Source organism: Platalea leucorodia (genome assembly GCF_965183815.1).
Source record: "Platalea leucorodia genome assembly, chromosome: 11".
Classification (NCBI taxonomy): Eukaryota; Metazoa; Chordata; class Aves; order Pelecaniformes; family Threskiornithidae; genus Platalea; species Platalea leucorodia.
The window spans coordinates 23,163,103-23,190,001 of NC_138833.1; the positions used below are offsets into that span (position 1 = coordinate 23,163,103).

At 43.5% G+C, this 26,899-nt stretch overlaps 2 protein-coding genes across 7 annotated transcripts in view; both read right to left on the reverse strand.

The window, feature by feature from the left end:
• On the reverse strand, positions 1-14,352 carry CREBRF (CREB3 regulatory factor). Of its 4 annotated transcripts, none has more exons than XM_082324372.1 (9): positions 14,214-14,352; positions 13,119-13,244; positions 11,175-12,258; positions 10,549-10,647; positions 6,666-6,860; positions 4,542-4,731; positions 4,042-4,115; positions 3,514-3,636; positions 1-3,272 (listed from the first exon to the last, which is right to left on the reverse strand). In XM_082324372.1, the coding sequence occupies exons 1-9, from the start codon at positions 14,220-14,222 to the stop codon at positions 3,157-3,159; spliced, it is 2,016 nt and encodes a 671-aa protein (XP_082180498.1). In that variant the 5' UTR covers positions 14,223-14,352; the 3' UTR covers positions 1-3,156. The 4 variants fall into 4 exon arrangements, with proteins under 4 accessions (XP_082180498.1, XP_082180497.1, XP_082180499.1 ...); XM_082324371.1 differs by having other exon boundaries at positions 10,549-10,650; XM_082324373.1 differs by lacking the exon at positions 10,549-10,647.
• ATP6V0E1 (ATPase H+ transporting V0 subunit e1) overlaps positions 14,298-26,899 on the reverse strand; it is a 22,543-nt gene continuing 9,941 nt past the window's right edge. The window contains exon 4 of one of the 3 annotated variants that reach the window (XM_082324376.1): positions 14,298-14,391. The gene's annotated coding sequence lies outside the window, so the exon portion shown is untranslated. Of the gene's footprint in view, positions 14,392-25,040; positions 26,167-26,899 lie in introns of those variants that run through there. The other 2 variants (XM_082324377.1, XM_082324375.1) reach the window with 2 other exon arrangements.

Consider the following 26,899-nt stretch of genomic DNA (forward strand, 5'->3'; position numbering starts at 1 on the left):
TTTTTATACCCTTATAAGATTTTTGTTTGTGATAAGTATACACTAAATGTATATATTTTAATGACACTAGAGGAAGCAGATTGTTACTGGCATTAAAGTACAACCATTTCTAGACGGTTTAAATGCCACAGAGTCCCCTGGTTAAAATGTAAAGCTGCACAGCTTGCCTATGTCACCTTTATGATAAAGTTAAACCAGCAAAAGGTCTTATCTTTACTCTACATTTTACTGCCAGGTTTTATTTATATCAAGTATCGCTGCAGCATTCTGACCAGCCCAGAGTTAGCAGCAAGTGGCAGGAATCATATAAAACGCAGTTTCTTTTTTTTTTTTTTTTTTTTTAAACAAAGTGCTTTTCTAAGATATACATACATATAAATAGGTACAAAATAAAGTGTCAACATTAAAAAGCTCAACTATTTAAAAGCTTTAACTTAAAATAATACATAGAAAACACTGAAATGCAAGGGTATGGAATTCACTAAAGATTCAAAGTCTACTTTGAAATACGAGACCAAAATCATATTCTGGTTTTCAGACAAAAATAAAAAGCTATAAAGTTGTATTTGCCCAGTATTTCCGAGCAGTAAAAAAGGGGGCCTTTTAATACCTTGTCAGTTTAATTTGTCACAGACGTTTTTACCTGATTGCAAAACTGCTCTCTTCACGTTCAGAAACGCTGCCTTGCCTACACAGCTCGGATCTGGCGTAAGGCCCTCTGGTATCTGAGCAGCGCGTTAACAGCGCTCATCAGCAAGGAACGACAGTATTCAGATCTGGGTACAGACACGGCCTTAACTTCCCAAGAGACGTTCTCCGTCGGGGTTCTACGGGCCGTACGCGCCGCCGGAGTAACTGCACCGTCGGCAAGAATCGCGACAGGGATGCACCTGACCCCCTGTGCAAAGCAGCAGCAACTCGCCTCACCCTAGCAACAGCACCACCACCTGAAACAAAACCACCCACGCTCCACTCAGAGTTTGCGAGTCTGAAGTGGATTTACAAAGTTTGGCCTCGATTGCCCAGGGTCTTTGTTCAGTCTCCCGTAGGAAAGCCTTGCTGTACAGCTCAGTAGTGGTATTTTGGCCTCCTCCTCCCTTTCGAGTCTTCCAAAGCGTTTCGACACCGAGTAAGCTGCGTGCACGCTCGCAAGCACGTGGCAGGCCTGCCACCTTCATCGGCCACTCTTACTGCACTATTCCGATTCAGACTTTTTTTTTTATAGTACAAGCTTGGATATAAAAATAATCTACTTATAAACAAAAAGGAATCACAGTACAAACAAACTCAGACAAACTACAAGTGGAGAAATTCCCCAAAGGGAGTGGGGAGAAAGCCTTCATGGACTTTTGCATTTTTTTTCAGCAGCTACATTTGAAAATATTTGGTATTTCTATTTTCAGTAAACAGTGTTCTGTCATCTTTAAATAGGGAGAGAAAGAACAGGGAGGAACAGGGGGGTCCATGAAACCAGAGAATGATCTTGCCTTGAGATAAAGGACTTTCTCACCGAAGGCTAAAGCTTTTAATCTGTACGTTAACACTGACTACAAAGCCAACTCTTATTAGCAGAAGAGCAAATAAGAACTGTGTGTTAATATTCCTCAATCATAGAAACTACTGAATTAACAAGAATAAGTCACATATAAGTTTGAAGAAGCTAGTTTCGAAATACCTGTACAAAAATATAAAAGTCTATAAATTTTTTTTTTCTTTTGTTTGAAGCCTGTGTTGATCCTTGGAAACATCACATGCATAATAATACATCAACTGGAAAAGTGGCAACTAAGGAATTAGATATTTGTAGCTCTTTTTTCTCTTTACATATATACAAATTACAATAAAAATAATTTTATTTTGGTTGTTTGGTGGAAGTATACTACAACAAACTAAATATTTTTTTTTAAATTCTCAAAGTTGAAAACTATTTTACCAATAGCTTACTAAAATCCAAATATATTAAAATCTCCTACAGTAAGTGCAGAGAAAAAAGATTTAAAGACTCCGAGACGGCCACCAACTTATCTACCATGGAAGCGAACTACAAGAACAGCAAAATAATATTGTTATGTATGAATGCTCCTTCTGTAGATAATTGGACCCAAACAAAAAAATTCACAGTTCAGTAAGATCCCTAACCCTGACCTTTAATTTTTTTTTCTTTTTTCATTTGTTTTTACATTCAGTACAGTATCATATAAGCTGTGCAAAACTTTACTTAGACTGGCAGTTCGCCATATCAGTTGCATTTGTCTTTGGTACAAAAATAAACAATCGCATTAATGTGCAAGTATTTGTTTTCTTCCGGCCAAAGTACCGAAATTGAGTTTTCTAGAGCCATCTTTTATACAATACATAGACTCTGTGGCATATATCTACATTTTCAACATATTCCTATATACATTCAAAAATTTTAAGAGCTGGAACAAATACATTAAAACCTATAATCTTACCATCTATACATCTTGGTTTTTCCCCTCAGGGTTTTCTTCATACAAAACTTTACCAGCTTATACTGATAGCTCTCCCCCCAAAATACAAGGCACAAAGAATATACTTTTTTTCTCTTGCTTGCACAGACATTTAAATACTATATTAAGCTCAGAAAATTAAAGTCTTATATGGCACACTAGCTCTAATGCCACGTGTGCTATGTACAAGTTAATGGTTGCAAAGAAAGCTTACTGTTTTTTAAAGAAGAACAAAAGAAAATCCAATTACTAAAAAAAAAAAGAACAAAAACTCCCTAAATTGACAGCTTTACCAAAAAAACACTTCCTGTTATTTTACTTGGAGCATAAACCTGTCACAATGTCTGGCATGTGCTACAAACTTTTACTAGCAAAAACATGGTTTTGCTTCTAAAAGAAAAGTGATATATTCTGGTCCTAGATAATTTAATTTTAAAAAGAATCCTCATCTCTCTATTTAAGCTTAAAGCAGCTTTGAAACTATCTGGTTTATGCTCCAAAAATGCTATTAAGCATTTTGTATCATGCTTTGATTTCTTTTACTACGTTGTTATTTCAAAACAATGGAACCTAATCGTAAGTGTTTACGTAATGCTCAACTGACATGCAGACCAGAATGCCATTTACAGGGAAGTACTGACAGCACGGGTGGAATCTGACCAGTGGGAACGGCTGAAGTCAGGTCTTAAACTTTTGACATTGGTATTCGTAGCCCTACAAGGCCACCGGTGGGGTCTCCTTCTGCAGTCTTCTCTAGAACTTGATTCACAAATTCTGATGTCTGTCCAGCTACAGGGAGTCCTACAAAGGGAGGGCAAGGAAACGTGCTGTAAGGTTACTCTCCATTGCACGTACCTGTACGTTCCTCTAAGTAATACAAAGCCAACGAACGCTTTCGTTAGTAACCAGCCAAAAGGCACAGACAACTGAAATTAGGAAGCACTTCTTTCTTTTCTCTATTCCAGAAACTGCCTGCTGTCTAACATATCATAGATTCCATGTCTCCTCACATACACGCAAATACATTAAGTTTACTGCTTACCGAGAGTGTCTTTAATAAGTACGTTCAACTTTTGTTCCATGTTGACTCCTCTGTCATCTTTAGGAACCTGCACCCGACTAACTATTTCTTGTTTAATGGAGTTGATCACAAACAGTAAATTATCTGCAAAGAAAAAAACCTGGCTTAGATTTACAGCACATTCCCCCTGGAGCAAAAGAGATCCACAGCTGTCCACACACTGTTATCTGTAAGTGTCAAAGGTGTCACATCACGCTTACTGTAAAAATTAAGATGTAACAGTTTACATCTGTAAACATATTTTCAAAAATGTTTACATCACATGCATACATTTACATAATTTACAGCCGTAAAGTAGCTCAACACTGCAGGTAACCCAATTTACGTACGCTTTATGGAGCGGACTGGTTTTGTACCAACCAAACTGTTGGGTTTGTACCAACCCTGTTTTCTCTACAAACTGCCAGGTATGACCCAGGTTACATGATGGTGCAAAACACAGACTTGTCCAAACAAAAGAAAAATTAAGATGTGAAGAGTTGTATTTACCATATTCCGTGTTGAGACCCCAGAGTTTTACTTTATTGGCTTCATACTGGGCTTTCTTTTTTAGTCTACAAGCCCTATAGTAAGAAGAGGGGAAGAATTAGAACACTAACAAAAATTCCAGAGTACTAAGAGCATCTCTTTGCCACACGAACTTATCAACCAATACTGCCAGAGCTGTGATGTACAAAATCATCTATCTACTCACTCGCCTTTGCTGAAAGCACTCTGCTACCTGTATTTGCTTACATTTCACACTGACGGATTTTATCACTGTCTCAATCATTTGCCCTGCAGCTAAATAAGCCAGCTTCCAGTGGAAATACATCGCTGCCTAGGGAACAGGCAAACTACATCTCCAAAGTGCCAGTTGCCCTGCTTTGATAAACTGGTAATTAGCCCATTGCAGAAGCAGGATCTCTTGAGGCAAAAATTAGTTAGATCTTAATCGTGCAGTTGTAGTACTGCAAAGGTACTTTCATGTAGCGTTATCTAATACGTACCTGGAAGCCAACTTGTTCTTTTCTTTTCTTGACCTCGGTCTGGCCGTTAAGGGAAGTTCACTGACTGGCGTCAGGTCACTGATCACCTTATTCAGCTTCCTCAGCTCATTACCAATCTGTAGAAGTTTTCTGGGGTTGGGAGTCAGGTCTTCTACATCAGTCCTCCGTGACTTCTTTGCTGCATATTTTCCTGTTGTAAATATGCAGAAAATTGGGTTGGGAAGTGACACAATACATACACAACCCTGCGAAAAAACATTCTTCAATATGTATTTTTTTGGGTGCAGTTTAAGTTCCTTTGTTCATTACAAGAGAATGGACTGGAATCATGTGATCCCTGAGGCCTTTCACAATAGAAAGAGCATTTCCAGACAAACTGCTTTGTACAATTCATATTATATCCAGATCAGATAAGAGCAAATACCGCTGGCCAGGCTACTGGATGTGACAGACAGTATACACACAACTGTGCAGAAAAATGTATGTCACAAGTTCAAACCCAGTTGTTTTGCCCCAACTGTAACTTTCTAACTCATGCGTTCAGCCGATATATCCTCGTGCACACTCAAGTTGATTAAAGTCCTAAATGATCTTATTATTGCTAAAGTTCTGTATTAAGAAAGAGTGTCAAGGCCTGGTACGGAAATGATCTTCAGTGATACCAAGCTTCAATGATCCAGATAAAGGCTAGTCAACCCCTTTCATATGTATTTGAAGCTATTTAAGGTCTGTTTTTCCTGAGGAAATACACAAGACAAAAAGTCTTTATTCCTTAAGATTCTTTGCAACTGCTATGTGTCTTTTTCTAAGTTTCTATTAAAAATGCCAGTTGTTACAGACACTTGCATGAAAATCCTAATAAAACTAACAAAACCTGCTCCAGAAATAATTATGAGAGCTGATAATTTAGCATGATTTATCTGAGATAGCAGATGACCTTGGTACATGGCTGTATGTGAAAATAAAAAAATCCTGCATATGTTATATTCTGTAGCTTCTGCATGTTAAATAGTGTTTGATCCTACAAATCCCTTGCATACGCACCCAACTTAAAGGCCACTTGCTCCTCCAAGTGTCTGGTGGGACTGAGTCCTCAAGGCACGTTTGGTTATTTGTTGTTTAATTACAAGTACAGATATAAGCCTTCATAAGAAGGAACAGTGGTAGGGGCTTTAGGTACTGATATTTCACTAGAAGATAAATAAGCATATAAAAACTAAGAAGATTAAAAAAAAAATGTTTTCTTCCCTGAATAAATCTACAAGTAACAACAACAAAAAATCTTCTGGTTTAACAGAAGGTAAACTGCCATGTTAGAGAGAGCAATTTTCAACTGTAAGGGAACGTTAACATTACAACCAGGGAAGCTGGTTTCATTTTCCCCTTCAAAGCCAAAATCAAATGGAGCAGCCTACCAAAGAGGTCCTGTGACGAGAAAGCAAACATTACTCCTAAGAGTGGTTTGTTCTGGGTGATGTTAGTCATGCGTGCAGTACAGCAAATTGCTCATCAAAAAGTTACGGGAATAAAACACAGTTATTAGACCAGTTGGTTTAAGTTTCTCAGAGGGTATCTTCAAGAAATAGTTTATTCACAGAAGAGTAACTGCTTCACTGTGCTGCATTCACATAGGTGGGAGAAACAAGTAGGGAGGAGCAAAATGAGACAGTTAGGCCTTATTGCTTGTCCTTCAGTTCATACTGCAGTTAACGTCAACTTGGCATCTCAGATCGCTTCCAGCTTACTTCTAACACAAGCAAGGCTGAAACTAACAGCTACGAGGAGCAAATATCAGTCAAGTGACCCATCCAATATGTTTACAGTACCGCACTGGGAAAATTTCAAACTCTTGGGGTTTCCACTGAAAGCCCTTGGAAGTTACAATTCTCAATTCATCCACTTTCCTCGGGAAGAAACCACACGGAAAGTTACTACTGTATGTTCACTGTGCCTTCCTTGGATACTGGGCAGAACTCTGCTAAACTGAGCAACAGACTTGCAGTGTTTTAATCACTTATTTTCATGGCCAAAACACAACTTCTCAGCACTTGCAAGTATGAGAGTTTGGCTACTGAAGGTGTCAGAACGAAAGACATTCACGTATAACTAGGACTCTATTCTTACCATGATGGAGGCCATTCTTCTGATACATGTTACTTGGTAAGGTATCTCGATTCCACTCGGACGGCCTCAGCATTCTTTCTTGTTGCGATGGTGTTAGTTGCTCGCTGTACTCCCAGAAGTATCTTCGCTTGCCTCTTTTCCGAGAGGATATTGCAGTCATTTCTTTTAAATCCTCCACAGAATCATTTTCATACCCTAAAAGGATGCATTGCATTGTTTATATAATGTTGACAAAACTGTTTCTAGCCCTTTAACGGTGGCCTGAGTATTCAAGTTAGGAGTAAAACCACAGACAAGGCCTGTTTTATGTTATCTAATAGACTTGGGTTTCAGCATCAACTACTACTGGGTACTTGCCTTAAATCCAGGAATAGGCATTGAGCCAGTGATGGTGCTTCATTAGTTGAAAAGAGACAAATTATTTATGCATTGAAAGCCCCTTTACGTTCTCTGCCCCCTTAAGCTCTATTGCTCCTCTCCCCCACAGTCCCTCCACTGCAGGGTACAGAACCCAGCTGTTGGAGAGTGCTCTTCCATCCCTACAATTTTCTCCATGAATTTGCAGGAACATAATCCTAACTCGCCTCCACAGTTTAATTCATCTTTAATCAAAAAGCATGGAAAGAGAAGCAGATGATAAAGATGGATTAGCAAAAGACTAATAAAGAAAGCAAAATTATTCAATCATAGATTATTCGGAGTTGGAAGGGACCCATTAGGATCACTGAGTCCAACTCCTGCTCTTCCTTGAGTTTGAACACCTTCGGGAAATAAATCAAACCACCCGTCTCTAAGAGCCTAGAGGAGGGGGGCTCTGTTATTGGGACAATGACCTGAAGCCCGTAAGAAAAGACCATCTAAACTGAAGGGATCTGGACACAAGCTGTTCAACCTCTTCCTCACCTCTTTAGTGGGATGAAGGGAAGTAATCAGAGGTCTATTATGATGCGCTTGATATGATGAACTGTTCGTGAAGTACATGGAAACCGTAACGCCACTATCCACATTGCATAAACATCTATACCATAATTTTGTAAACACAAACCACAGTTTTTAAAATCCTAGGTATGCTTTAGAAAACAAAGACAACCTATACTAAGGTTAAAAAACCCCAAACCACTGCATCGCCTTTTGTAATAAAATGCTATGTAACAGTTCACATTTACCTAAAAAAGAATGCATTTCAAAACACCACATACACTGATGAAGCTTAAAGAAAAGCCAACCACTGAACGGACTGTGAGCTTAACAAGCCTTGACCCCCTGTGCTTGAGCTCTGCTTCATCTTTTAACAGTAGCACAAAGAACACTTTCTTCTTTTTAAAACAGTCCGTTCAATTAGCCTGTTTGCACTTGAAACACCAGCTGAAAGAGGAAAAACAAACCTTCTTCCTTTGGTTCGACTCTCACCTCATAACCCAAAGTACGAATAAAAGCTAGGTGCGCAGAAGGGTGAAATCAGTTCTAAAGTTCTGATTCTTAATCATTTCATCAACTCATTTACTCTGATTCTCTGGTTTATTAAAAAGACAGTATTTTAAAGGCAAATCAAACAAGGAAACATGCTTTATAAAACATTTTTTCTTGTGTAGCCAAAATGATTATGACAATTTACATTATAGTTTCAAATACCATAAATATTTTTAACTGTACTTCCATTTTACCCAAATGCTGTTTGACATAAGTATCAAAATACTCTTAAAAAACCCACTTACTTTCCACTTGAAAAAACACATCAAGCTATGTAACTCATTATATAGAGATGTATCAATTTAGCCCATCTTCATGATAACACAGAATTAAGCCAACCAATGAAAACAAATCTCTTTAAGAGCTGATCTGTACAAATGTACAAGGTTAAAATCAAGACTTCCTGTTTGCTTGTTTAAACTGTAATTAAGTTAGCAACTTAAATTATGTTGACTTAATGCATCCTGCCTTGCAACTCTAACATCGACCTGCTATTATTTTAAAGTTCCAGAGAATAACCTAGTGCACCATGTCCTAACCTAGTCCGTAACATACAGGAGTGCCACAAATCTGTTTAGCTTTTCTGCACTGTATTCATCTTCCTTGAATTCTCCTCCTAGCAAAGATCATATAGCAGCCTCACTTTCTTCGGCGGGCTTCTAAGAAATCTGAGAGGGTTCTTGTATTTACTTTTCAAGCCCTTCGCAAGTCCCTCCTAAAAATCTTTGTTCACATCCCTTACTATGGTTCTAGGTTTAAATTCAATAGGGTTAAACTAAGTAAATCGGAGAACAGGATAGACGTGACTTCTGCGTCTTACCAGATCAAAAGCAAAAATAGCCCCACCAAAACAAAACCAGAAAAAACCCTGCTCTCTATTATTTAATCATACTGACTTCTGTCAAACCATTTACGAGTCTTTTTCCCCCAGCTGATGGTCCAGCTGCTCAGAACAGATGCAATGCAACTTCTTTCAACAACCTCCATGTCTCCACAAGCTCTTTCCCCTTTCAGCTATTTCTTCTCCAGTGCTACTGAAAACTGAATCAGTTGTTGCATCACTCATTTCTGGAATCTCTTGACTACTTGATGGGAGAAGCAGTCATTTACAAATATTTCTATTAAATGAGATAGGTAAAAATATACTAGTAATGGCAAAAAAAGTTTAAGCACTAAAAAAGGCCTGGGCTGATAATTCCCATAATAAATTACCTTAGCAGGTGACCAGAATTGCTAAATCTCTGTCATGGCGATAATAAAAACACTGTTGCCCAAACTTGCCCAACAGCCAGTCACATTTTAATTATTTCTCCAAGTTCCTGAAGTTTACTATATCTGAGTATTTCTTCAGACAACACTAACGCTTTAAGAAAGCATTTCAGGCACTCCAAAAACATACGTAAAGCAGAATAAACAAAAGCAAACTGCGTATAAGATACATCAGAGGGTCAGCAATAACGAATAAGTTTTTGTACTTTCAGTAAATTACATCTTCACTCTAAATTTCTCAACTGATTTTGGTTTCAGTACTATGCAAGGTTAAATCTTCCTGCGCCATGCCTATTTTTAGAAACTTTATCCATAGCATTTCCCTTTACTCTAAAGGTAAAAAAGCAACACAAAGTACAAGAGCGACACAATTAAAATACCTGGAGAAATTACTTTCTAATATAATCAAAACATATGCTGAAATTGTTAGTATCACCATACTCAAGGTGAATGGCTTCATTCACTTAAAGTTCTAGCAAGCTTGCGTAAGCCAAGTTGCTCAGTTCCTGTCCTGGACGATGCAGTTGTATTTAGAAGGCGAGCGCAATTGCCTGTCAGTAAAATTTGAACAAACGGCAAATAGTTCATGTAATTCCACCAGCCGAAATCCCAGCATTTCAGTAGGACATCTCTTTTTCAGGGCTACCAGGCTTTCTGTGCAACATGCCTCCGTGGGCTGCACGGCACTGTGCGGTACAGCAGTCATCACAGCGCTGCTATAGCTACTCAAAGCCCCGGAAAGCAGAGGGAGTTCAATTCAGAAGGAGGGAGGAAGAGGTTTGAAAATGCTAATAAAAACGTGTTAATGTACATGTACAAGTAACATAAAGGGCATAATGCTTAACAACGTCAATGCCAACTCAGGAAATCTACTTAGAAAATAATTTAATCTGAGAGTTCATGACGACACACACTGACAAGCTTTAGGGAAGCTGCTGTTTTTAAAAAGGCAAAATTTCAGCTGCTTTCCCCCCTGAAGTTATATATTGCCAAACGTCTGAATACCTTAATGCTTATATTCTACTATAAAGCGTTTATAAAATGTGAATATTATAATACTTTCTACAATGAAACTAATACTTGGTTACAGTCTTGTCCCTTTCCCTTCAGATTTTATTTTTACACAACGTTACCGCTTTGTTACCTTCTAGGTGAAGGTTAGTTCTTATTTCTGTTGTTAAGGCTCCATTTCTACATGCAGAAGAGAGGAATTCAGTATCCTTTGAAGACCCACTAAGTGTTACTGCTGAAAACCACCAAGAAATGGTTCTATTAGTTTCAGTGCTAGGTATTCTTTGTGTGGAAAACTGTACCTACAGCAGGACTTAAGTAAGTACAAAATTATTTCACGTGGGCTATGATTTCCTACCAGCTATCAAGAGATACAACTCTGGATAAATTCAAAGCAGCAACCCACTGAAGCACTAGAAAGCTCTGCACATCCTATCATCAAGCCATGAAAAAAGAAGACAACAAATGCAGGTAGTTACTCTACGACCTTAGGCTACAAGCTTGATTTTCCTGTATTCTCTATTATTTTTGTTGCATGACCGCAGTTTATGCAGTTTTTCTCCAAACAGGGCAATAGAGACCTTGTATAGTTTTCATTAATTACATTTTGCAAGGCACTTAGAAAATCTGGGATGGAAGTTCATAATTTTAAGATCAGTGTTGCTCATCTGTAACTATAAAGCATTCAAAAGCATTCCTTCCTACGTGGCAGACAAATCCATCAACCTCCACGTTAACAAAGCCCAACATTGCTTGTACCTGGTTCTGAGAAAGTATCGCTGATGTCGTCATCTTTATCATCCTCATAATCTTCTTCCTCATCGTCGTTTTCAGACAGCTCGTGCTCACTGCCGAATCCTTCATCGTGGTCCTCATCTTCAATATCATCCTCATCATCCTCATCTTCCTCGGGGTCTCCTTTGGCTGACTGTTCACCCAAACTGTCTGTTACAAAAAGAGAATAGTTGTGCTCTTCTTTCTTCTGCGAAGAATCTGACACCGATGTGCTGGCAGAAAGACTGCTCTCCCCCACAATAAGCCCTGGGGCTTCCTGGGGTGGACTGAGGAGCAGTTCTTGAGTCTCTTTAAAAGGCAAAATAGGAGGCGTACTGTGACTATGCGGGGACTCTATTCCTTTTCTTTCTTGTCTCTTTGCTACAGCACCACAATAGCAGGTGTTCTCCTTTGCTGCATCAGCATGTGCCTGGCTCAGCACTGGTCTGCTCTGCGGTAAAGGATTGATCTTTACTTTTGCCTTTTTAACATAGTCTTTACATTCAACATGAACGTTCACCTTTTCGTTATTGTACACGTTGGTCTTCACCATGATTTGTGTACTGGAAGCAGGCTGAGTTGCAGGTTTGCTTGCCTTCTGAACACAGTCCGACAAAGGTGCCTCAGCCTGAACATTCTTGGAGGAACAGACTGGGGCTGCCGCTCTGGTTGCAATTTTTTTGCCAGGTAACAAAGAATTTAAAGGGTTTTGTTTTACACTAAAGAGCAAATCAGGGTAATAGAGTGAATCAGAAACGGGCTGGGAGTCCTCGCTGTTAAGCTGAGCCAGTGTCGGCGTTTTGCTTATCACCTCTTCATCTTGGTATGGGCTTGAAAAGTCATCAAGGCCCAGGTAATCCACCTCTTTTGTTCCCCAGATGTCACAGCTGGTTAATTTAGTGTACTTAGTTAGGTCTTCACAGTAGGTGTCCCACTGCTCCCACTTGGAGGTGAGAGCAGCTTCTTTGTCCAGGATGTCCGTAAAAGACTCCAGGTTCTCAAGGTCTTTGCAGTCCTCCATTGAAAGTAAGTTGTCTCTGGAGCTTTGCTGATAGTCCATTTCTCTGTCCTGTGCATAATAAGACAAGTTAAAAATTAATACAAAAAAGTGTCAATCATCTCTGTCCTCTACGTGATCTAGTGCGGTGAGCTTAATTCCAGTGAAGTATAAGAGAGTGATAACATATGAAGATACCTCAGCTTCCAACTAAAAGCTTCTTTTCAAGGTCAGAATGAAGTCCAGCTTCCGTGCTTCAGCAGCAGATACTTCTGAAGAGATTGCTAAAGATACAAGTCAAATGCTGCCGGATTCTTTTTCTGCTACTGCAAATTTATCTGGTCATCAGGAACTAGACTAGTACCAATATCCATGCATTTAAAATAACGAAGGACATCACAGGCGAGCTGTTCTAGTCTCTATTAACCTAGGTCAGTCTTTGCTTTGTGCTTAACCGAATATGCTCAAGTTTACCGGTCCCTGGAAAACCTCATTCTAACACAATCAGTTAATGACTACGAGCTACCTTTCTCCTTTGATGCGGGGGGGGGGGGGGGGGGGGGAGTGCTAGTGTAAGTAGCTCATGAGTCAACTTTTATTTTGCTTCCCTTGCATTCACAGCTTGGGTGAAGTAGCATATAGCTGCTCTTGCAGAAAAGATTGTAAGGAAGAGTCTCAAGCACCATTACATAACATCAACACAGCTCTCCGAGACTTGTGTATCAAGCCTCTCCTGACGGCCAGCTTTAACGAGCGTCTACTGAGGAAGCATCACATTTGCTGGACAAGCAGTTTGGCTCTTCCCTTATCAGTAGCTAGCAGTAATGAATAATCTTCTAGCATTCTTGAACAAATACCCCTTTATTACTACACAAACTCAGGGTATTAGTCAAGGAAAGGAAGTTATGTACGCACAGAGAAAGATGACCTACCAGTTCATACATGAAGTCTGGATCTGAACTGCTTGCCAAGAGATCCGTGCTCATCAGAGTCTGCTCTGAAAATGCATGGCTCCGAAAGGCGTCCCCAAAAGGAGGGTCCATTCCACTCACACTGGGCTACAAGAAATTGATGCTGACATTTGAAGCATGCTATAAAAAGGCATATTCTTTACTTCAACAAAACAAAGAGTATTGCCATTTCATCCAAGGCTCTGAACTTGTGCTGTACTTGCATCTGGAAGGTTTTTACCTACACAGATAAGCGTGTCATTTCTCAGAGTGAGAGAATGCTTTAAGAGCAGCTAACAACATGCAGCTCTTTAATCAAAGGACACATTTGTATTCATCATATAGCTGCAAGAGCATTGCTCAGTCATTCTTTTTTGTCGGTTTGAAATTCTCATGCGTTTGCCAAGCTTAGGGATATGTTAGCATTTGTAGAAGAGGAGAGCGAGTACTGGCAAGATCTGTGAGTATCAATAGGCACCACACGCTTGCAGGGCCTTCACCTTAATACACACCATTTTGTACTAAAGCAGTGTTGACTGGGTTTAGAACCATTAGAGCTCATAAAACTTCCACCTGAGCTTGTAACAAAAGCAAAATTTATTACAACTAAATCAAGAGTGTTATACCTCTCGAGAGCGAAGTGGAACTTTGCAAAAAAACATTATGCAGGATGACTGGGTATGCAGGGAATGGGCAGCAAGGCTTTCTGCCACATTTAATTCCAGACCTCTATTTCTCTTCTAGACACACTCGCCCTGAGGGCTGGGAAGGGAGAAACACTGTACTGCTGAAAGTCATTCAGTGTGCTGATGTGTGAATCACTGCAGTAATAAAAGGCTGCTCTCCAGGCATCCACCCTCGGCAAGGCGACAACTTTGCCGAATCTTGCTGTATGAACAAATACAGCACCAAGAGCCGCAACATAGCTTCCACCATAGACACTACTGCCACGCTAAAAAATATACACCCTTTAATTCTTCCTGCTAATGCCAGTCAAATTTTCTCTTAAACGCTCTTTTTTTTTTAATAAGGAAACAAAATTATTTACAGAAGCAAATAAAATCACAGCAGACTTACCTGAGGCATTTCCAAGCCCAGATTCCCCAAATCCAATTCCAAACTTCTTGTTTTATTCACTTGTAAATTCCTTTCCAGCTTTACTTCAGTCTCAGTGAGTTTACACAATCCATGCAATGAAATTTTTCCTTAGGACAACTTCAGTTCACGCCGGTGGAGCTCTTCTATTTGTAGACTTCTGTGTAGAATAAACACAGCAAACCCCCAAGGAGGTAAGTAATCCTTCACCAAAAAGGTAGTGCTTAAAAAACAGCCACAGTGAAGTAAAGAAAAAAATTTCCCCTGAAAAGTGATTATTCCTCATGCTGGAATGTACAGCAATTGTTTTCCCCTGCCATCTTTCATTGAGTGAAAAGCCACAGATGCTACAGAACAGAGTTCCTGCTAAAACCTTTTTGGCCGAGTTACATTTTGTTGCCTTTTTTCCTCGTTACCGAGACCACGAGCTCCACAGACATATGAAAAGAAACGCCTGCCTAATTGGAAATAATGACTAGCATACTGCTGGGTATACAAGAGAGAAACAATCTTTATGACTAATATAACAGAGCCAATAAATTCTAAAAACGTCTCAGGCAAACGTCTCAAAATACTAATTTCAGAACAGGCAGTAATACTGTTTCAGCGATACCTCCTCCTTTTCTTAAGAGATTAATCCATCCAGCGTCAGATAAGACTATATCAATCACTCATATAGCAACATCTAGTGGTAGAGGGATCACAGCAAGCACGCTCACCGCCCAGCAGCAGAGGAAGGGAAGAGACAGGCTTCCCCAAGAGAACAAATTAAAAATTGTGCCAAATAAAGACTTGCCTAATAAAATATCTCCTCTATTAATTTCAAGTAAGGCACATGTTGAAATTGGTCCAATTTATCTATTAGCAATTCTACCAGTTTAGTAGCTTCTATAGACCCGCTGCTACTTCAGATGTATATCTAAAGACTTTTCCGAGCCTCATATCCTGCTTAATCCTGCATTTTTTAACAACATAAGGAAAAACTGAACTGTAGAAAAGCAAGCACTGCCATAGCACAAACATCAGTAACTATATCTACACTAGAAGTATGACAGAAGACTCATAAAATAAGTAACAGGAAGTAAAAAAGAACAATGTTATATCAAAAACAATAATAAAAACATCATCCATGGAATCAAACCTTAGTATCTAACGTAACTGCATTGTCTTCAAGGATGCTGCTTTCTTACTGTCTTGCTTGCCTGCAAGATCCCTACCCTTATATAAAAGTTCTCTTTAACAAAAAAGCAGCATTAGAGGAGCATAATCAAAAAAACGAATCATCACACTTCTACAGTTTTTCAGCATTATCAGAATTCTTCACTCATCACTGCTGACCTAAGTCAGACTTTGGTGCAATCTGCTCAGGCTACGTTTATTCTCTTGTTTTCAAAAACAAATAGTAAAGTAAAAGTGTTCTCCTACAGCGGAGCTACGCTCAGAACCCTCCTCCCACCAGCCCATGACAGCATCCCCGTGATTATTCCTACTTTCAGATAGTGTCTCAGCTATTTTGTTATATTCAGCTTATATACCATCAGACTGCGGTAAAAACAGACACTATGTGAAGAAGTCTTTACTTATCAAAACATACTGCTTTTCAAAGAGCGGCTAGATTATAAAGAACAATTACGAGCCCAGTTATACACAAGTCTCAGTAAAACCATGCTACCACTGCCAAAGCAAGCCATTCCTTGTAGGGCCCTGCGTCGAGTGCCAGTTCCTTCTGAGAAAATTGTCTTTCTGCTCTAACACTTCCAGGGAACTCTTTTTACTTATCTTAAAGTGACATTTAAAGTTAGTTTGCATCCCAGGGCAATGTGCCTCAACAAGCCCCGTCTCCCTTCTCCCAGCACAGGCCGCACCGCAGCAGAACTAGTCCTGCCCGTGCTGCTAAACTGGCACGAAGGACTAATTCACTTTTCAACCTGGCCTCATCTAGCAGAATCTGTTCTTTAAAACAAATATACGATGTTCTCATAGGCAAAGAAAGAGGGGAGAAGGATATCATCTTTAATACCAATCCACACCTGAGTAGCACCTTACTTCCTTGGCATGCGGAGCGGCAGAGATTGACGCCGTTTTCCACGGAACGTCAGATTAATACGTTGACGCCAACACCAGAACGGCACCGTTCACATGGAGGCTGCCAAAGGTCTGCCCCGCACGATATAAAGGGGACGGAAAGGAGACGTTTGCTGCCTCTTTACCAGTTATTCTTTGTTACGTTTTTGTTACAACAGGTACCTCAAGCCATTCCACCGCCTTTCAGACACAACTAGGGAAGGGGGGTGAAACTTAATCTGTACTGACACTGATTGGAGTAACAACCGACCAACGCTTCCAAGTGTCAGGACCAGGGAGCTTTTGGATCCCTTACAAATCCTCAAAACAGACATTAAATGCTCAAAATACTTTTACCGTCTCAAAGACTGGAGTAATCTTTTAGCTATAAACTCATAGCACCATTTAGGAATGACGGTGTATGTCCTCCTGGGTCAAAGCAGTATATCAGCTAATCTGATTGTTTCCCTAAATATCTTTATATTTCATTCTTGACATTTTATAATATTAATATTTAAATGTGATTTGAATCTCCTTAGGATCTATTCAAGTGTTCCACAACACAAGAATTTTCTTGGTAGCTCTATGGAGGGAGGAAACACAGCGAGGCCATAAAACGAAACTGTGTCTGGGAGCAGCCCCATCTGGGCATGCTTCGTGCCCCCATCAAAGCAGACCTCCTTCCAACCGCTTTCTGAATTTCCCAGAATCATCCAGACCTTCACGAAAAGGCTCCCAGTGCTCACACTTAACTACCAGTATTTTTTCACGAACCGGTAAATTAAGATGCATAGTAGAAGTCAACGACACATATGGAAGCACGGATGTAACATCTGAACTCGCTGTGAAGGAAAGTAACTTTGCGGATCACAGCTGAAGTCCCATTTTTACAGAATTTATCACTATTGGCACTCTCGGCTCAAGACCCGAGCTAGAACAGAAGAGTACAGTTGTTACGTTACCTATAATGAATACAGATTTGAATGCACTGAAAGATCTGCGGCAGAGCTCAAGAACAACGGTATAAGAATTACCGAAGATAAATATAGCAGGAATTCCTGCTTCAGGACAATTTTCATTAATGCCTTACACGGGCCCTTCCCAAAGGCAGAGATAGAGAGGCGAAATCCTGTAGTTGCTCCGCAGCAACTGAAGGGCAGGTGGAATGCACAGCCCGAGGCCCCGCCACTCCTTTTGGCAGCAGCCTGCGGTTCAATCAGATTAAGGTGATTAAGGAACCAGGCCCTGCGTTGGTTCTGCGTCTGCAGATTCTTGAGTCACGGCAGCGCAGAGCTGCGCCCCTGCTCCTGGGAGAAGGCTCGCTCCTTCGCCTGGGCGTGAGGAAGGGCAAGACATCTCAGGAACTGCCACGTTCATCTCACATTTAAGAATTTGGGGCGCTGATGGAGGCATGCATGTATACATTGGTTAAAATCCCCATCAGTCATCGATAAGTAATCAAAACCTGTTCTATAGAGTTAATAATTCATTAATCTAATGACAAATCCTAATAAAAATCCTCTGCATGTATATTTACTTTTTGAAAACATGCATTTAAAATAGTTTAATAGTGGTCCCAAGACACCTGGGAAGACTGAACTTCAAACAATGTAATGGCAGGCTTGTTACGTGACATTCCTGGTGCAGCAGTACACTTAAACGGGCGGACAGCAGGACCTAAACTCAAACCAGGCAGCATTACGGAGACGCACGGCAGTTACCATGCACGTGCCGCTTCCCAGGACGAGTCAAGCACCCTTCTGCAACAACATATCATCTCCAAAGAAGTCCCTATAAGAGAAAACCCTAAACTGCCAGCTTTCAGCTTGACAACTCTGGAAGTCTTCCTCAGTCACCTGCATGAATCACTTGTACTGCAGCTATAACTAAAGTTGCTATTTCTGTCTCAATTCAGATGTGTATTTTGTACAAGCTGAAAAGCACACGGAGAGTCGCTATACCACTTTGTTGACTGCACAGTGCTTATTATCACAGCAGCTGAACGCCTGTTATAAATACATTACACGAACAATTACACCGTTCATGATGGTGACCGTGCATCATGCAGCAGTTTGTAGTTACATTTTTGATGCAGATAAAAAACCAGCACGTCGCAAGAGCCTGTCCATACTGAACCTACAAACTCGGGCTAAAACATTCAAAATGCTGAACTCTGAATTTCAGAGAATGCACAAAAACTATGCCACGTATTTTAAAAGAACCATTATGTACTATGCAGCGTTTGCTGTATCTGGACATTTTACGAAGTCCTACAGTTAGAGAGGCAAGACGTTCTCCTACGCTTCTCTTAAAACTTTTTCTCCTTCCACGGTTTGTGCCAGTTTGTTTCCTATTACAGAACGTGCTCTGCTCAGTGCGGTCTTCAAGCGCAGAATGCATTTTTCTTAATTTTGTTTCTGAGTGTAATGGTCTTGGGTTTTTTTCCTTCTTTCTACATGCTGCTTCAATCATTAGCCAGACTTAAAAAAAATTCTTTTCCTTTTCTCCCCCACCACAAGGATGCTAAATTTTCTTCTGTGGTTTGTTTGGGGTTTTGTTACTTTTTATTTTCCACCATAGCAGGTGAGCAAAGAGACTCTTGTAAAAGGTCTTCCTCTGCTTCCACCCACCATAGCCTGCTCATCCAAAGAAGCCAAGTCCCTCTACCTTCTCAGTGAGGTATCTGTATTAAAATGCCAGCATAAGCATCTAAGACACTATGCCCTTTGCTTTCCCTATCCCGGAGAGCAAGCAACAGCTGCTTAAGACACCCAGATCCTAAGTCTGACGGAGCATTGCCATTTGAAAGAACTAAAGATACACGACTGTTTCACTTCTGTTAAGCCTCTTCCCTTCAGGAGAGGGAAACTGCTACTTCACTGCTTTTGTTCCTTTTCCTCTGCTGACCTTCCCTTCCACCCCCAACATTATTTCACTAATCCTACATGCCCACGGCAGGCAGGCTGCGAGATCTGGAAGTGATACTACTGAACAGAAGCTCTGGTCTCCAATCACATGCAACACCTCAGGTCAAAGAATTACCAAAAGGAACACAGCACTACGGTCGTTGTTTGAATTAACACCCCTACGCCTCAATGCCAGCTACCCGCCTTTGGAGGGGTATTCCACTTTGGCACGACTGCGTGAGCAAATAGGCAGATGCCAATAACTGATCATAATGCAAGAGGCAGAATAAAAAAAGTGATTTTTTTTTTTTTTTAAACCAACAAACAACGTATTGCATCTGCGTATTTTATAACAACTATGCCCAGAATAATATATTCCTACTAGGAGCGCTAGCTTTTCTGTACATTCTGGAACAAAGACCGAGATTTTATTATTATTTCAGTGCCAAGAGTGGGATGTGCAGCATGTTAAACTTATTAGAAGGATATTAACACACTTCAATTCATTTAAAAGACTTTTTATAGTTAAAATACAAATTGCATAAACCTTTATTAAAATACCACTGTAGAGTTAGGAGAGTTGTTTGCACAAGAGAATTAGCAGTAAGACTAACATTCACATGTTTTTTTTAAGCCCGAGATTTCCCCTGAAGCAGAGCGTGGCCAAAGCAATGACAGAAAACAAAAGCAAAACTAGACAACAATTTAGCTTACAAGCTCCAGCAATATTCTACATCCCTACATGATGGTTGTTTCTATGTTTTTTTTCTGACAGTGCAAAGTCTTTCAGGGTAAGAAAAAAATTAATTCCGTAGTTCCCAGAAAAGAACCTCTTATGATGAAGGGACTGGTACAATCTAGTCTACTCTTCATACTGTAAAATTATGTTTTGTTACACTTTTGTTAGAAATGGGTTACCAGAACAGCATACTTCAAAGCCAGCAACAAATCAGAAAAACACAGTCAAAATAGTCCAAAAGGTAAAAAAAAACAGCATAAGAGTTCAAAAGCAGAAGGAGGATGTTTTGTTTTTTTTTTAATATAATAATATAATCAGGGAAATGACTATGGCAAGGTCTAAACCTTAAAATCTATGATTTTCAGAGAACTTTTGACTTGACTTTCAAGCCCATGCAAATTTTCAAGCCCTTCTTATGAAGTGCCAAATATCCTTATCAAACTTTTATTGTAAAACATCATTTAATTAGGCTTCACAAACCACACAGCATGGACATGCCAGTCATGGGAATCTAACCCAGTGCGTTCCTTTATTTATACCACACTATCGGCCTATTAGTTGGAGAGAAGCTTCTATTTATTCCCAATTAATTCCTGCTAACGCTGAAGGGGCTTCAAACCTTTGTCCTTCAAAAAGCTCTTTTGCCACTCTCATCATTTAAAAAAGACATGTCAAGGATGCTCAACGGCTTGATGCCTCTGCTGCAGGCTTCTCTTATCAGGTAATGCTCCCATCAGACACAAAGCAATTCTTGCTTTGCTCAGGTAAACTACTGGCTACAAAGCACTGTATGAGGTCTCTGAGTTATTATTCATGCTCCTAAAAAGTACTTTCGCTGAGCATTGAGATTTCTACAAAAAACCTTCCCTGTTAAAACAATCGTTCATTATATTTCCTATAGAAAATCTGACTTCTCATTTAAGTTGCCAACAATAAAAATCGACCCAAGTTTCTAAAGCACCCGTGTCTGCCCCTCTATAATTCTTACTATGAAAACATATGCGTAATAATAATAATTAACCCTCCCCACGAGGATGCTCAGAAGCCACTTGGTTAAGCGACCTGAGGCCAAAGGCTAACCAACCTTTTACCACTGTCTTTAAAACATTTTAAAGTGTTTGAAAGACAATATCAGAATCCGATTCTGTTTTGCAGGCTATGTATTGCATGATTTCAGCAAGTTACCCTCAGGTGGCAACAACATGAAGGCTACGCTTACTTTAAACGAGAAGTTAACATTTCAGCTGGCATAGCTGAATGATTCAAACTGTTCAGCCTGTTGCGTAGAGAAGCCTGAAAAAGAGCGTGTCTTTTATACTGGAGCGTGACACAGTGAATTCTGGTCATTAAATTAGCTTTGATACCCGATCAGCTCTGTTGGACGGTGCCCTGGCCACGCTGCGCGGCCGCCTTAAACCAGAGCCAGCTCCCGGGGGGACCGGGGCGCAGCGGTACCGTAACATCGCCATGTAAAATAACGTCCGGGCGGTGGGCCTTCGGGGCGGATGGAAATGAAGTTCAGGCTTTGGTCCCTGGTGACACCAGGGCTTTCGCAAGCCGCCCCCGACCCAGTGAGCTTAACCCAGGCCCGGGGAGGCCTCGAGGACCCGGGGGGGGGGACGCTGAGGGCCAGAGGCCGCCCCGGAGGCAGCTCCTCAGGCGGCCCGGGGAAGTTACCGGTATTTTATAAGTCCAGTCTGCGGGAACGGGCTCGCAGCAGGAGGCGGGACCGCGCCCCGTCCTCCCCTCGGAGCGGGGAACCGATCACCCGTGTGCGGGCACTGCCCACCCCCGGGCTGCGCACCGGCTGCCGGCCGGCTCCGGCCGCGCCCGCGGACCCCGGCGGCCCGGCCCCCAGGAGCGAGAGCCGCCCTGAGGCACAGCGCTCCGGAGGGACGGGGCCGCGGGCACCCTCCGCAGGCCGCGGCCCCGCCCCGGCCCCCGGCCCCGCCGCGGGCGGCCCCCGGCCCGCACCGCGCCCCCGCCCCTGACCCACTAACACACCTCCCAGCCAACATGGCCGCCCCGCCAGCCAGCGCGGAGCGCAGCCTAGCCCGGCCGCCGCCTCCCCGCCCCGCCCTCCCCGCCCGCTCAATGGCTCGCTCCTCAGCCAGGCGCGCTCCCATTCGCCGCCGCCCACGCCGCTCACCCGCCCAGCGGTCCTTTCAAGCTAGGGTGAGGCGACATGTAAACAAACCCCCTTCCGCCGCTCCGGAGGGGACCGGCCGCGGCCCCGGCACCCCCGAGCCGCGTCCGCCGCCCGCGGGGCACCGGGGCCCCGCGCCGGCCTCCCCCCGCGGCCCCTGCGCGGCGGGAAGGGCGCGGAGGGCTCCCCTGCCCCGCGGGAGGCAGCCCCCGCCCCGCGGCCCCCGCCGGGGCTGGGGGCGGCCGAGCCGGTCTCCCTCGGAGCGCACCGCCCGCTGCCCGCGGGAAGCCCCTTCCCCAGCGGCCGGGGCAGCCGCTCAGCCTTCGCCGGTGAACCTCCGTACCCCCCCGCCCCGGCCAGTTACATAAAGCGCCGTGGCGGAGCGGGGAGACTCCCTCCCGCCGCCCTGCCCCGCCGCTCGCCGGCCCGGGACCCATCCCCGCCTCCGCCGGCCCCGCAGCCCTCCCGCCGCGCACCGGCACGCCCCGGGCAGGGAGACCCCGCACACCCACGGGTCAGCCCCGGCCGTCCCGAGCATTCAAACAGGTCGAAAGCGGAGGAGGCGACTGCGAGCCTGGAAAAGCAACAGAGCGCAGGAACGGCCGAGCCCCGCTGCGCCCCATCCCCGGCGCAGCAGCGCCGACCGCACCGGCGCCGCGTACCCGGGCAGCCTCTCCCCCGGCACAACCAGCAGGACCGGTCTCCCCCGGCGGGACGGCGCTTTCGTTTCCCCGGCGCTCGCTGCGAGACGCTTTCCTTGTAAAGGCACGGGCCGCCCCGAGGGAGGGAGGCTGGAGCGGACGCTGACAACTCGCTGCAAACCCGCGCTCCGTCCCCGCCGCAGCCCCCCCAGCCACCGGCCCGACCCCTCCGCTCCGGCAGCCGGCGGTACCGGACCCCCCCCCCCCCCGCGCACGGCCGCTCTCCCGCAGCACCGGCCGCCACGCCCCCCCGCGCCGAGCGAGGGGAGCGGAGAGGGCGGCGGGCTGCCGCCGCTCCCCTCCCGCCCGCCGGGCACCGTCCCCGCGGCAGCCGGGCAGACACACCCCCCCGCGCCCCGCCGCCCCCGGGGCCGCCGCGGCCCGCACTCACCGGGCGGCCGGGGCTCAGCAGGGGGCGCGGCCCCGCGCGCTCCGGCCCGGACCCCCCATGCGGCTCGGGGTTTGTTTTGTTTATGTCCCTTCCTGACGGGTTCCCGGAAATCGCGTGACTCGCCCCCCTCACGTGGGGAGGGCGGGCGGGCGGGGGAAAGGGCCGCGCCAACCAATCGCCGCCCGCCGCCCCGTCGGCCAATGGGGCGCTGCCTCGGCCGGGCCGCCCCCGTCACGTGACGGGGGAGGGCGGGGGCAGGCCGCGGCCGCCTCCGTCGCTTCAGAGAGCGGCGGAATCGCTCGTTCACGGGAAGGGAGAAAAGGCACCCAGCCCTTCCCTTCCTCTCTGTAACGCGTATTTCTTCTGCTGTTCAGGCGACTTGGGGCATTTCACCCCTCTGTGGTAACAAAACTTCTCCCCCCCCGTACCCAAAACCCATCGTGCCTGACAATACAAAGGAAAAAAAAAAACACAACATTTTTTTGCCCCAAAGACTTCGCCATGCGTGATTCTGGAAACGGGACCAGCCACCCACCTCCGGCAACTAACTTAAAGCCCTTCGCATGAGTCAAATGCTTCCGCGACTTCCAGCGGAGGAAAAGCAAACTTGATCGGCTCTTCCCAGCAACCTCCCGTGAGGGGCGCGGACGCCACTCCTTCAACGTCCTGAACGGCACGAACAGAAGGAGTTAAAAGCATTTCAAATGACCCTGGCCTAAGCACTTGCTCTACGTGCTGCCGGTGTTTACGGCTTAAAGTCTTCAAGACGATGGAGTCCGTTTCTTTCACCTTCCTCACTTTTTACCTTCCCCCAAACATCAGTACAGGTCCGGAGATCAGCCTGATTCCCTCCTTTCCATCCCTTTCAAGCACCAGCAAGCTGCCTTCACGCATCCTGCAACATTCTGCGTCCTCTCCGCTTGCCACGAAGCAAGAGCGAGCTGTTAAAGGCTTCGATACCTGCATTGTTTGTCAAACACCCGTGGCCGAATCTGCCTGCTCCCATTTCCTGCAGCCGTGCAAAAAAAGGAGCGATCTGCAGCAGCGTTGGTTCCTGGCACACCGGGAGCGGCCGTTCCGTGAGCACGATGCAGACAGCAGGTCACACAACACTCAGCAGAACAGAAACAAAACATTATTTTTTCAGCTTCTTCAATCGTGCTACGGCCTGGCATCTGTTTCAGAGAAAATATTAACCATGCAGATAAAGAGAAATTTCTTTATCTGGAAAGCAAATAAAAATTGAACTATGGCTTGTTTGTCCAGGCTTTGAATAGCTCTTTACATTAAGCGCACCAACAGTGAGACACGCCGCGTGGACTGTGCTTTACTTCTCCTGCATCTTCTGCAACGAGGGATAGCTTAGAACCGAAACCAGAAAGCTTGTTAAAGAAAGTGATAATACCAATATACTAATGCCACTGTTGTCACTGGATGTTTTCCTTTTTGATGTCTCACTTTAGGGTAGATACGACGGGCAGATCAATATATTTTAGAAACTGTTACATATTCAAACTTGTCAACAATGTCTTGAAGCGTTTCTCCTCCCCTCCTCATACGATGTCAACATACATTATCCTCCACACTTTAAAAAAAAAAACACAACAACTAAACAACCACCCAAGCTTTTATAAGATCATTTGGTTTCCAGTTCTCTTTGGAATTATTTGCCACAGACTACATAGCATTATGGTGTACAGCTTCTTGCACGTTAAACCACAGCTCTCAGTAGTAGGTAACTTGAATAAATCCCCTATTCCAGTCCCAACAGTCGCTACGCGTATTTGTAATAACGGACACGTTTCTTTTGCAACGCACGCTGTCCAGTTTCCCATCACCGCAAGTTACAGCATGTTGTCAGGGTCTCGGAATTTCCCGTGTAGCAGTGAGTACTATCCCACTGAACAAGTTAGCAGTGCTATCCAAAAGGGAAAAGGAAAAGAAAATGAACCGCTCTGTTACATCCTTATGCATAACAATAAAACACAGTAAGGAATAATTGCCGTTTAGCTGGACATGATGTAAGGCGGTAAGAAAGTACACATAAGGACTCCTGTGCATGCAGTAGTATTTATATCCTTTGAAGCTACTCCTCGTTACTTGTATCGAAATATCACAACCAAATTGCTCGTTACTGTATGTATCTTCCGAAAAGGCCAGGGAGTAAATCAATCTCCTATCAAAATTACTATTTACACTTCATTCAAACTACTCAGGTTCTCTCTGCTACTGAGTCCCCCTCGTATCAGACAACGGGAAGTTCACGGAGAAGAGGCTCTCGAGCTAAGCCTTCGCTTCTTCCTGCAGACCTTTCAGCAAGTTTAGATTAGTGAGCTCATCTCATCACACCATACAACTTTATTACAGTTTATCCACATCACCTAAGTTTCCTCAGCTCACCTCTGGCTAACTATCACCTGATTCAAACAACAGAAAAGCACATCGGAACAGTTAAACATGGCACAAGAACGTTTTGTATAAAGCAGAGGATGAGTTTTATTTCCAGGCATGAGAAATTGAAGACCAAATTTCCCAAGAATACAACTCGTTTTAAAAAGCAAATGCCATCAACGTCTGGCACCTCTGTTTCTCCTCTCCTCATACAGTTTCATCGCACGCATTTTTTCCCAAGTGCAGCCAAACAGAACAGGGGTGAACAGCACAGCAACAGCCAGCCTAAGACCTGTAAGATATATACAGCGTTCCTACAGAGGGAGTAACATGAACAGGAAAGCCGACTATGACCATAAAAACTTGATGAAAATTTCGAAAGTTAACAGACAAAAATTTACAGTACCGAAGAGGAGTATAAATTGCATTAGGCACACTGTTAAACAATACAGTAGGAAAAAATACAGGGCTTTGAACAAGCCGTTTGAAGCACAATAGAAATTTAAGGCATTAATGCAGGCTTGGTATCCAACCAACTATGTTAAGGGCATCTTTGGGTCAGTGGAGTTTTTCTTCTGGAGGAAATCTCTTCTTTACCTGCAAAGCAAGAGGCAACTTAGTTATTCCCTTCCATGGAGACGATTTACTAATTGAAGACCTGGTTGTTAACCACAGCTACTTCCATTCCACAAACGCACTGAGAAATGGTCAAGAACTGTAGATAATTCATCTAGATGGAGCTTCGAGAATAATCTCTACTTTCTCGGTTCCTTAGCAGTTTCATTTCTGAAGTTACTGCAAGTAGTTTTAGATACATTATAAGCTGGTGGAACAACTATTTTACTAGAAAGTTTTCAAAGCTGTGGCAGCATCCAGTCATCTGCACAACAGCCCTTCTTGCGCTTGCACGAAGAACATTCCTGGTCTGAGAACACAGACTGTGACTTGACAAAGTTAAGCAGAAAAGGCGGCGTTAGATCACATTGCTTAAGAGGCTACAGCCCCTATTTACCACGGCTACAGAAGTTTGCATGTTCTTATAGACTGCCATCCAAGCCATTAACTTGATTATATAGACAAGTCATCTGATACATCGTCATCACTTGAATTGGAGGGATACCGACTGAAAAGACCGACCAAACTTCTGTAATTTGGCATAGATCAATCAAGTTGGCATCTGCAGAAGCTCCTCACTAGAACGCAGTAGCCTCCTGCATGCATTTTCAGCCTGCTCCGTTGGTCAAGTAAAATGGGTTTGCCTAGACTATCCTCACTTTTAAGTAACATCTCTCCACTCTGGGAGTTAGTATGTCATTCTCGTTGCATTGCC